At 47.3% G+C, this 11,757-nt stretch overlaps 1 protein-coding gene across 3 annotated transcripts; it reads left to right on the top strand.

The window, feature by feature from the left end:
• The first annotated feature begins 60 nt into the window (after nt 1-60).
• On the top strand, nt 61-10,846 carry ANGEL1 (angel homolog 1). 3 transcript variants are annotated; one of them, XM_063399049.1, is made up of 10 exons: nt 61-204; nt 2,002-2,601; nt 3,120-3,346; nt 3,914-3,983; nt 4,372-4,805; nt 5,486-5,612; nt 6,428-6,544; nt 7,677-7,746; nt 8,175-8,332; nt 9,156-10,846. In XM_063399049.1, the coding sequence occupies exons 2-10, from the start codon at nt 2,235-2,237 to the stop codon at nt 9,323-9,325; spliced, it is 1,740 nt and encodes a 579-aa protein (XP_063255119.1). In that variant the 5' UTR covers nt 61-204; nt 2,002-2,234; the 3' UTR covers nt 9,326-10,846. The 3 variants fall into 3 exon arrangements, with proteins under 3 accessions (XP_063255119.1, XP_063255117.1, XP_063255118.1); XM_063399047.1 differs by lacking the exon at nt 61-204 and adding an exon at nt 264-386; XM_063399048.1 differs by lacking the exon at nt 61-204 and adding an exon at nt 265-386 and having other exon boundaries at nt 6,428-6,538.
• The last annotated feature ends 911 nt before the right edge of the window (nt 10,847-11,757 follow it).

Below are 11,757 nucleotides of genomic sequence, written 5' to 3'. Positions count from 1 at the left end.
CCCTCGGGCACAGCCACAGCTGCCGGGCTCCCCCGCAGGCCCTGAGCCCCGGCCGCGCTCCGGCCCCACACGGGGCAGGCAGGGCCCCACCCCGGCCGGGGCCGTCCCACCACGGGCCGCGGCCTCCCGGGAGCGGGCGGCCCTGGAGCGGCGCTGGGGAAGGGCCAGGCCGCAGGCGGCTGCGAGCCCCGGGGGCCCGACGCGGTGAGTTCAGCCTGGGCACGCCGGGCTCCGGCGAGCCCACGCCGTGAGGCCGTAGCTGAGGCGGGGCCGGCGCGGCGGCGGGGCCGGGCTGGGGGCGGTGGAGGCCGGGCCGGGCGGCATGATCGGCACCGTGCTCTGCTACGTGCTGCTGCCGGCGGCGCGGCTCCTCCAGGCCCTCCGAGGTAACCCGGCCCCGGGCGGGCGGCGGCGGGGGCAGGGGGAGCTGGCGGGGGTGGCCCGGAGGGGCGGGGATGTCCCTCGCTGTCCCCCGCCCCGGCCTGAGGGAGTTGCGGCGCGGCGGCCGGGGGCGGCCCGGAGCTCCCCGAGGCCCTGGCCCTGGGCAGGTGGGGCCTGGGGCTGCTGCCCCGGGCAGGGCGGGGAGCTGCGTGTTTGGAGGGAACAGCTGCCGGCTGTCGTGCTGCAGAGGCACACTGCTCCTTGCGCAGGGGCTCGTTCCTGCCCCCAACCTGCTCTCCAGGCTTGCGGAAATCCCTGGAGATGGGCTGCTCTGAGGTCTGTGATCCCCCAAGGAGCTGCGGATGACTTCTTGGATGGACTTAAGTTTTGTGTGCATCGTTATTTCATTTAGTTTCCCTAGATTCTGCTTCTGCTTCACAGTCCCTGGTTACTGAGCTCATGTAAAGCCACCCTCCAGCCTGAAACTGTCCCCGGGCCTGTAGCAACTACTGGACTGGCACGCTGTTGTTTTTCATAGTGTGCAGCAAGCTGACTCCTCTCAAATTCAGCTCCTGTTGTGTATTAACATGCTGTTGTAGGCACTCATAGTGCCTGGCCAGTGGCGTGTGGAAACATTACACTGGTGGGTTGGTGTTTCTGACATTAATGAACTTAATTACAGACCGACAGAGAGGAGTATGGTTCTTAAAGCTCCATCCCTGATACATACAGAAAACTTTGACACAAAAGATAACGTGAAACTATACATGGATGTTGCTGACTCCTGTATGTTACTGCTGCGGCTGACTAACAGGGATGCAGAGAAAAAAGTGATTTGTAATCAATAGAAATTGCTAGCTAACAGTAGGGACAAGTGTCTGTGCAGAATTCATAGCAAAATGTGAATGCTATCTCTTGTATAGATGCAAGTGAAAGGAGTCTCTTTTTTAGTTTACTGCACAAATATTACTGTATTCAATGTTACATTTTTATTTTTTGCCACATGTCAGTCATCAGGTGATCTGTAATTCTTACCGGGACTACTTCTGTGCATATACTCTCTCTAATAAGGCGTATATTGGTCCTTCAGTGTCTCAATTTTTCATCTCTTAGTAACAGAATGGGTTTTTTTCTACAACACATTATTGTGATGTATTTTGTTTGACTGCTATTTCTTACTCAGTCCCTGGAAAGAAACTTGTCCCAAGTGATAATGGACAAGACCTTGGCTTCTTAGCCCGTGCACCCGATCAGCTAACTACTAGAGACTCTGCCTTTACACGTGTTGCTGAGAGCTGATAGTTTCCACAAGGCCTTCCAGCTTGGCTGTCCGTGCTGCTGCATGAGTGGGAACTGCATTCCCCATATTTGATAAAGCCATTGCTATTGTGTGCAGTTTCAGTGACTTGGACTAATAAAATTGCACTTGTACCGTGGCTTAGCATTCTGGAAGAGGCAGGGGAAGTTATTTAGACTGTAATTGTTTTTCCTCAGAGAAGTAATTTGTGTAGGTTGTTATGCTGAGTGGTTGTATTGCACAGAGTTACATCAAATGCATTGGAATAAGAAAAGAATGAGTAAGAAAGCATGTCTTATTTTGATTTTGTTTTTAAATGACAGATGCTTTCTTTACCTATCGAAAGAATGTGCTTCTGGCGAAGAGCCCGTCCACCCAGATAGAAGGGGTCTTTGCTGCAACCACGGGAAGATTGGAGCCAGAAGAGCAAGAAGCCCTTCTCCAGCAGTGGCTGGAGGAAGGAGCAGGGAATTTGCCAGCCAGCGAGAGTGTTCCAGCAGCGAGGAAAGTATCAGTTACTCTCACTAGTGACTGGTTAGAAGGTTCAGAGCTATTGATGACCAGCCTCAGTGACCTGAATACATCTCCGGAAGTCACCCGATGTGCTGATCAGCAGCACTCAGAGCTAAATGCCTTGGCTCCTTCAGAACTGCAAGATAATACAGTGGCTGAACCGGCAAGATTACCATCAGAAGAAACAGTGACTGTAGCAGGGAGTGCCCCTTGGGCAGCTGTGGTGCCACAGACAGATCACCAGACAGCTGGCTGTGCTGGTGTCAACGTGGAAGTGCTGAATGATGACCCGGCTGTGCTGGCCTGGAGTTTAGCATGTGATGCAGAGACAGTGCCACCAGTGCTCCCAGCCCAGCCCATTCAGGATGCGGTGCCGTTTTATCCTGTCACAACAGAGGTGCCCTACCATGGTCAGTGATAGCTCCGAATCTAATGTTTAGTTGGGGATTGGCGTTTGTAGTGAATGTGGTCAGGTTATTGTGTCTGGGCTTGCTGTCAGTGAGACATTGATTGTCCCTGCAGAGTTGACAGGATCTGCTAGTGAAAACTGTAAAGTGGGGTTTTGCTGAGGGTAGGACTGGTCACAGCTAGTGGTTTCTGTGCTGTTAGACTCTCTGGTCTGAATATAAATATGTGTTCCTTACTGTTCTGAAATGCTGGCTTTGTACTCTAAAAAGCACCAAAAAGTGGGTCTGGTGTTTCACTATGGTCATATGTTATGCCATCCCTACAGACAGTTATCCAAAAATATCCAGAAACAGTGTCTGAAAACCAGAGTGGGTGGAGGTTTGCTCACCACTGGGGGAAGGAGGCTAGAGTGCTCTAGCTTAGGGAATGAGAATGGCTGTTTTCCAGGTCCCAGGGGAGCCAAAGTATCAGCAAGATACCCAGTGTGGCTGTAACTTTGCTTTTTGTCTCTTGCATTTAGAGATCTTATGGAGAGACTGGGAGGATCTTTCTGTCCAGCCCTGTGTCTTAGAGCAGGTCTCAAAAAACACTCCTCTCTTTGAATTTCGAGTCATGTCTTACAACATCCTTGCCCAGGACCTGGTGGAGCAGGGCCTTGATCTCTATGTACACTGTCATCCAGACATCCTGAACTGGAACTACCGCCTTCCAAACCTTTTGCAGGAGATTCAGCATTGGGATCCTGATGTAAGTATGACTGAGCCCTCCCTACATCACTGTCACCAGAATTTGAATTCCTTGTTTGATCTAACAGTATTAAGAAAAGAAAAAGATGGGTGCAAGTCCTAGAAAGATACTGCCTGCTTGGTAACTGGACACTGATTGCTCTGAGAGTGTCTGAGGACTTCCACAGACCGTGTTTTTGGTGTCTGTCTTGCTTTGGTTGTAGAAACTAGTCATGCTTTGATAGCAGAGCTTAACTTCTATAAACAACAGAAGTAGAGGAAGAAGGACCAGTTTTCTAAGGCAACACAAGAGGGGAAGCCTGCATAGGACTCCATAAATTTCTCTATTCTTTGAGTCCTCTTTGTGGGATGAAGGCTCTTTTATCTCATCACTGGAAAACTGAATGATACACTAATGTGAGCCAGAAAGTTAGTGCTTTTATCTGGAAAGTACAGGACAGAGTTGCAGTGATGACATTTCTGTTTGGAGGGTTGGTATGTGAGTGCACTTTTCCACTTTCTTCTTTCCCCAAAACAAGGTAACTAGCAAATACTTGTGGAGCAAGTGAGGTCTCTGCCTTCCTTCCAGGTTCTGTGTCTCCAGGAGGTGCAAGAGAACCATTACTGGGAGCAACTGGAGCCAACATTCAAGGAGATGGGTATGTCCTGTTTTTCTGGGTCTGTACATGCAGCTCATGGGACTGGCCAAGCAGTGCTTCCTGCTTAACATCTTCAGAGCACTCCAAAAGACCTCTTCCTGTTTGCCAGGTGGCCGCTGGCTCTGCTTCTGAACTATCTGCCTAGACCTTTGTCCTTTCTTTTGCAATTGATGTCTCTGAGTTGAAAGAGCAGTGTAACAAAACAGAGGGCCCTAGAAGGACAAGGAGAGAGAAAATACCCCCGATGATTAATAATAAAGGGTGATTATTGGAACAGAATTGGGTATATCACTGTACCCAAATGTAGTAGGAAGCTTTTCTATAGAGACTTGCTGAGCCTCAGGCAGTGACTGGATAAACCTTTTAATAGGTGATGGTTTCTTTTCAGGCTTTGCGTGCTTCTATAAACGGAGAACCGGGACAAAGACAGATGGATGTGCAGTGTGCTATAAGCACAGCAGGTTCCAGCTGATCAGCCTCAGCCCCGTGGAATACTTTCGACCTGGCCTGGATGTCCTCAACCGGGACAATGTGGGCTTGGTGCTGCTGCTACAGCCTGTGCTCCCAGAGAGTCGAGGTCTGAAGGCAGTCAGTCCTCTGTGTGTGGCCAACACTCATGTGTTGTTCAATCCCCGTCGAGGAGATATCAAACTGGCCCAGGTGGCCTTGCTGCTAGCAGAGATTGACAAAATTGCAAGAACTACTGAAGGTAGCTACTATCCTGTCATCTTGTGTGGAGACCTGAACTCTGTACCTGATTCTCCGCTCTACAAATTCATCCGGAATGGTGAACTTTCCTACCATGGGATGCCAGCCTGGAAGGTAGTTGCCAGCCAGAATTGGAATTGGATAGCTCTTTGTTGTATGCTGCTAGAGAAATGCATGGCTCCATTCTTTCTCTTGTGAGGAAATAGTCTTAATTAAGTTATTCATCAGCCTTCCCCAAAGTCTCCAGTACTGCAGGGGAAGGAAGCAGACAAGTGTGTGTGTGTTGTTTGCACTACTGCTCTTTTGGTTTCTCTTGAGACAGACTTGTGATAATAGACCTCCTAATTTCAAGTCTTTTTTCCTTTCCTATGGAGTTTTTTCACCTGGGTGGCTGGAAGTGTAGGGAAGTGCAACTCCACCAAGACTTACTGAAATGAGATGTGGGCGTTTGTTCCAAAAAAAAGTTTGAAGTGGGTGCTTATGCTTGAGTCTCTTGTGGTTGTCTTACTGTGTGTCTGTGATCAAATATATGGTTGTCATTTAAGCTAAGTCACCACTTCGATAAAGTATCTTTTCAGGTGACTTTTAGCTAATTGTATCTGTCCCCTGCAGCTGAAGGTTTATTATACCTGCACCATGCTCTGAATAGCTTAGTTCATACCTTTCTGTGAGGGCATCCCCCTGTCTTGCTCTTGGCAAGTGTATGTATGTACATCACCTATGGCTTGCTATAGCATTTAGAGCATCTGCTCTGTGTCCCTGATGGTTGCTGTCCTTTTCTGGCCTCCTTGCAGGTGTCTGGTCAGGAAGACTTTTCCCAGCAGTTGTATTCACGAAAACTGCTGGCCCCGCTGTGGCCGAGCTCACTGGGTGTAACAGACAGGTGCCAGTATGTCACCCTGTGCCAGCCAAAGAAACCTGGTGAGCTCCAGTATGCACGGACAGTATGAGTTTGCTGAGGGTGGGCAGTCTGTGGGCCTTGCTGTCTCTGAGGGCAGGTGCTGCATGAGGCACATGACAAAGATTCTCTCCTTTTACTTTGTATATGAATTAAATACAAATTTTTCCAGAACCTATTGCATTTCTGCCATTTTCTCTTTCTAGTCAGGACCTGAATGTTCCTCTACCAGTAACAATTGCTCTGTGTGTCTCATATTCACAGACTTAATGCTTTTGTGCCGTTGTAAACTATGTTCAACAGGCACAGCTTTCATCTCCAGGTATTTGGGGTGTGGTTTTGGATAGTATTTGCAAACCATTGCAAAGAAATCATTCCTAAGACCCAGTGGCAATCATGTCTGTTCTCTGCATCCATAGAGAGGATTAAAAAAATGGAGCCCACACAAAATAGCTTTTTTTAAAATCTTGAATGTAGAACTTGTATTCAGCCTGATCTCCAGAAATGTTTTTCTCAGCACACATTTCCTGGAGTTGCATGCTAACTGATCTGCTTGAAAGTCCCTTGATCTTTTGGTGTCTCAGAGAGGACATTCTTCCTTTGTGTTGACCATGACTGTTGCATTTGAGGGATAGCAATAGCTATGCTCTGTTCTTCTACTGCTACACATCTGCTCTGTTCTATGTGTAGGTTATTAGGTGATTTCTAGTCTCATGGTATCAGCCTCTCTCAAACTAAAGAGCTCTTAGAGGCCCAAAGGTCTAAAATACATGTAGATGTTCCCTGGAGATGTGACTTTGCTGCAGTTACTTCTTTTAACTTACACTTTTCTCTGCAGGGAGACGTGAATACAGCCGTGACTTCCTGCTGCAGTTCCGCTTTTGCGATGTTGCCTGTGAACGACCACCACAGCTGGTCCTCTTGGAAGGTGTGACAGATGCTAAACCAGGTAAAGGTATTAATGGGAGACTTTTCAACTTGTCACTCTCCTAGCTCGATGGAGCTTCTCCTCTGAGGACAGACTGAGAAAAGAGAAGGCTCCACTGAGGCCTCATTGTGGCCTTCCAGTACTTCAAGGGGGCTTGTAAAACAAAGAGGGAGAGTGACTATTTGCACAGGCATATAGTAATGGGACAAGGGGAAATGGTTTTAAACTTCCTAAAATTCTTTACATAGAGGGTAGTAAGGCATTGGGCCAGGTTGCCCAGAGAAATGGTGGATGCCACATCCCTCGAGAATGCTCAAGGCCAGGTTGCTGGGGCCCTGGGCAGCCTGATATAGGGGTGACATCCTTGCCATGGATGGAGGGATGGAACTAGATGATCTTTAAGGTCCCTTCCAACCCAGGCTGTTCTATAACTGTATGATTCTATGTTTTCAAGGAAAACATGAGGTGGAAGTAATGCCTGGTGAGGAGAGGGAAAGGCAGAAGGGTGCCTTCTGTGACGTGATTCCATGAGATCTCAGAGAATTACACTTTCCTCCCTCACAAGCACTCACTATGTTCCTTGAGATGCTCTGAGATTTGCTTCTTGAAGCTGTTTCTTATAAAATTCTTTTAAATTGAAACACATATGTATATTGTTTTCCTGCTTCAAGATTTTGATGGTGGAGAACAACCTGAAGACTGTAATGATACATAATGGTCCCAAAGTAGATGTCTCTGGAAGCTGGTACCCAGTAGACATTGCTGCACCTCTAGGCCTTGCGGAATGGCTGGTTCTGCTTTCTCAATTGCTGTTCTGCCTTTCTAGACACCCTTTGAGTAAGCTGTAGGCTAAGACAAGCAAGCCTTCTTTGAGAGCAAAGGCTGAAATACCCTGGACTTTGATAATATTAAATGCTCTAAGGACATGTTCTCAGCACAACAGCTGTTTGCACTGATCTGCTCTAAGGATGTTCCTGTTAGTCTTGCAGCTTGTGTTTCCTTTGGATATTTTTCTTTAAGATGTTTGTGACTTGAAGCTATCTGCTCTTCTTGGGCAAAAAGATTCATTTGGTTTCGGGAGAAGCTTCTCAGACTTGGGATGAGCAGCCTGTTCTGGGATCTGTGTAGGTCTGGCTGGAATCTCTTTGCTCCTTTGCAGACCGCCCTGCACACTGGCCCAAGCCTGCTGCCATGGTGAAAGACCCTGATCCCCAGCCATTCATCCCAAGGTAACTTGGTGCATCTTCAATGGCCCCAGTCTTCATACTCAGCCTTGTTTTCCTGAGTGCTGAAAAATCTGGCTGAAGTAAAGACTGAAATAAATGTGAGTGTGAAAGAGAGTAAGGAGGGCTGTCTGGAAGAGCTAGATCCACCCAGAATTCTCCCAGCAGCTGAGTGCTGCTCTGTCAGCATTGTGTTGGTGAGATTGAGGATGAAGGGCATAGGCATATGTAGGACTGGGTATTGGAGACAAAGGAAATTCAGTCTGTCTTGCTTTGATGTAAGTGGAGTGAATAGTTCTGAAAGATTTCATGTGCTCACCAAGTAGGAGGAGTTTAGACAGTTGCATCAGCAAAGGAACATTCAGCTGTGACTGCAGTACAGAAAGGCATAATTCTCTTTCCCTCCTTGATAAACAGTGACTGTTTGTGTGCAGGTGTTCAGGTGTTATCCAGCATGGCCTCAACCTGACCTCTGTCTACAGCCACTTCTTGCCACATAGGGGACGCCCGGAGGTCACAACGATGCCCATGGGGCTTGGAGCCACTGTTGATTACATTTTCTACTCAGCAGAGCCTGTGGAGAGCAAGGCGGGTGAGTGTGGCAGTGCAGGGCTTACCCCTGGGACATTGGAGGACTGAGACAGGCCAGATGGGCAGTGCATTTCGTTAAGCTGTGGATCTACAGAATGTGTCTTTGAAATAATACACAAGGTGGAAGTAACATTGCCTTATGTACCATGAGAAGACACTCTTTATCTTTGCTGTGAAAAAAATGAGGCTGCTTAGGTTAATGTAGACTTTTGAGGAAGCTAGAACAGAGTAGATTCTTTTCTTCTGTATAAATATCTTCTGCTTCTGGTAACAGGCAGTGCTGGGTCCTGAGTTCAAGCCTTGGCCTTCTGGTCTGTCTGAGATCACATGCTGTTCTTGGAAGGAGGTGGCTCTGGTTCCTTTACAGAGGCACCTTCTCTCTGCTGTCTGAAACAGGAGTTCTGTTGATGAAATGTAAATGTAAATGCATCCAAGAATTCTCTTGGAGCTGATTTGGGTCGTGTCAGAATCAGGTTTGGGGAACAGGTTAGGAATGAAGAGATTAATTCCTCCTTGGGGGAGAATCTGAAGCTCTTGCTAGGCCACAGTCCATGAAAGGATCTTCTCGTGTAAGCAACCATCTGGTGAATTTAGTGTATTCTTGCTTCCTTTGCCTGCAAGTAAATGAAACTATGAACAGCAGTGTTGTAGGATGTTAACTGCTTTCACATCTAGGCTCAAAGGTTCATGTAGTGCTTGTGCAGGCTGTCTTCATTTATCAGGGAAAGAACAGGAAAGGATCGACCATCATCCCTCTGTGAGTGTGTAGAGTTAATATGTGGTGCCAGTCTCTGGCTGATGTTTCTTTCCATCTTCTTTGTCAGGTCGCAGGCTGTACAAGGATGGAGCCCTGAAGCTGCTTGGCCGTCTTTCTCTCCTCTCTGAAGATGTCCTCTTGATGGCAAATGGCTTACCAAATTCTTTTTGTTCATCTGATCATCTCTGCCTGCTGGCTAGCTTTGGCTTGGAGATCTCTAGCCTCAGAGAGAGTTAGTGTTGGCTCCCTTTCCCTAAAGAAAAGCTGTTCTGAATACAGCAGTTGAGACTCTGGAATGCACAACCTGCTTGCAAGAAAACCCTTTTCCTTGTCATGCCCTACAAGTCCTTTTCTCCCCTCACACCCTCACTAAAAGCAGGGATGGGAGAGTTGGAGTGCTTTTTGCATTGGTATTTTTGTGTCTCTGCAGACCTGAGCTGTGTTCCCAGTGGGCTGCCAGGTGTATTCAGGCATTAGCATCTCTTAAGGGGATCCTTGTTCCACTGCCTTGTTTAGCAGGTGTTTTTGTGCTGTAGGAACCAACATAACTCCCATGTTTATTTGTCCCTGTGTGAGATTTTCAATGAGCTGGAAAAGAGAGGGGCAATGCTATCTGCTTGTGGTTAGCTTAATTGCTACCAAGGAGCATGGGATGTATATGCCCATACTCTTTCACACCAAAACAATCGTTCTTTTAATTTCTCAGTAATAATTTAGTACTTTCAGAGCTAGTTGTTGCAATGCCTTTTAGATTGGATCTGCTAACTGCTTAGAAATATCTTTTACTTAACAATCTGTAAGGGCTGACTTGCTGACAGAAGGGTTTGTGTAGTGTAACAGTTTCTACAAGAAACTGTTTGCTGTGACTAATGGACCAGGGAATGGGATTGCCAGGAATGGAACCAGGGCTTCTACAGAACCACCCACAGCAGCTCTAGAACTTCAGTAAAAGCCTAGAGGCCTTGGGGAAGGCTTCCTTCCTTTCTAGCAGTCTCAGAGTGGTACCTAATTGGTCATTTTTAGCTAAAATATTTAGAATCATCCTAGTGAATATCCCGTGGAAAAAGTTACTCTATAAGGCATAACAACTGCAAAAGGCTATAACTCTGGTTTATCCTAAAAGAGAGAAGGCATGTGAGAGTCAGCAGAGCCATCAGATGGAAGAGCTGTTCTTGTCACTTGGCCTGTTCTTTTCCCTATTGCAGTCAGCCTGCCAGGGGTCAATAGCCAACCTGTAGCATCCATCTCCTGCACCAGACTGAAGTCCATGCTGCATCCTTCTTCTGGACTCACCATGTTTAGGCATAGATAGAGCCCTGAGGATCGACTCCTGTCTCTTGCCATGCGTTGGGAGGAAGGGGAAGGCTGTGTAACTTGGAGCCAGACTGCAGTCACTTGGATCCAGTGTACCTTTGGGGTCCTGTTGGTGTGCTTTTGTAAGCAGTGGCTTGGCCAGTACAAAAGCAGTCAAGCTGTACCTGTTCCTAGAGTAAATTCCCCAGTTCAGCCTGACATTTGGTGCTCAGTTATTCCCTAAGAGATGAAACCAATATTGGCATAAACCAACATTGGCAGAAACATCAATCTTCTGTTCACAAACAAGGCGGGAAATCCGGCCCCACCTCAGGTTGTGGGGAGGTACAGGGGACTTGAAACATTGTTTATTCTTCATGGTCTATATTGAGGGACTTTGATATTTTAAATGTTACTTTCTTTATTGAAAAATAAAGTACTGCTAATCCAAGAAAATATCACAAAGCAACTGCGGCACCTTGTATTTCTGGCAGCTGAACCTCTGAGGAACTCCTTGACAAGGATTTGCTGGCTGTGAGGTGAAAGAGAGCAAATTTGCTACACAAGTAATGAGTGTTGAAGAGGGGAAGAAGTGAGCCTAATTTAGTCTCCCAGGACATCCCTAAATCCCAGAGGGGGCTTCTTCAGCATTGGGCTTGTCTTGCCCCCTTCATTACCCCACCTCCCCCTCCCCCGCCCCACCCAAAGAAAGATTTGTATTCAGGAACCCTTGCCCTCTTCCCTAAGGGAGGAATATCGCTGATCTTTTACCACTCATTTCTGTAAACTACAAAAACGGGGGTGTGTGTGGGGGGGTTGTATTCTGTGCCCTTATGAGCATGTAAGGACTACATATTCCCTTTGTGCCCTGCCAGGTGGTGTGGTGTTTGTCTGGTGATGTGTGGATGACTTTTGTTACCGTTTGTGAGTTTCTGTAAGTGAACAGCAGTCTTGAGGGGGTGTGAATAATTTTGCCCTTAAGTTACTAGTTCTGGCATGGCACTGGGGAGGAATGGCTGCAGAGGTGTGCATTCATATGACTATGTTTATCTCACAGTTTGAGTGCTTTCTGCAAGTAGTCTTACTCTGATTTTGTAAGCAGTTGTATTTATAAAGGGAGGGAAGGAACGGGTGAAATGAGAGCTTTGCTTTCTATCTTGCTCAAAAAGAGGTTGCCAGAAGGCAGCCTGGTTGCAGATGACTCCCTCCTACTGTTAACATTGTAGCAGGAACCTTAGAAGACTTTAAAGGTTTAACGACAACCAACCAAAAGCACAACAAAAAATTCTGTGACGCATGGTGTTGGCACTTAGAACTTTAGCTATCTGCTTCTATTGTAATTACTGGCTGAGTCTGAGGTCAGCTGGCAAGGTGTT

The sequence above is a fragment of the Prinia subflava genome, chromosome 5, assembly GCF_021018805.1.
Source record: "Prinia subflava isolate CZ2003 ecotype Zambia chromosome 5, Cam_Psub_1.2, whole genome shotgun sequence".
NCBI classification, from domain to species: Eukaryota; Metazoa; Chordata; class Aves; order Passeriformes; family Cisticolidae; genus Prinia; species Prinia subflava.
The sequence above is the reverse complement of the archived record's forward strand: the minus strand, read 5'-3'. Positions and strand labels throughout refer to the sequence as shown.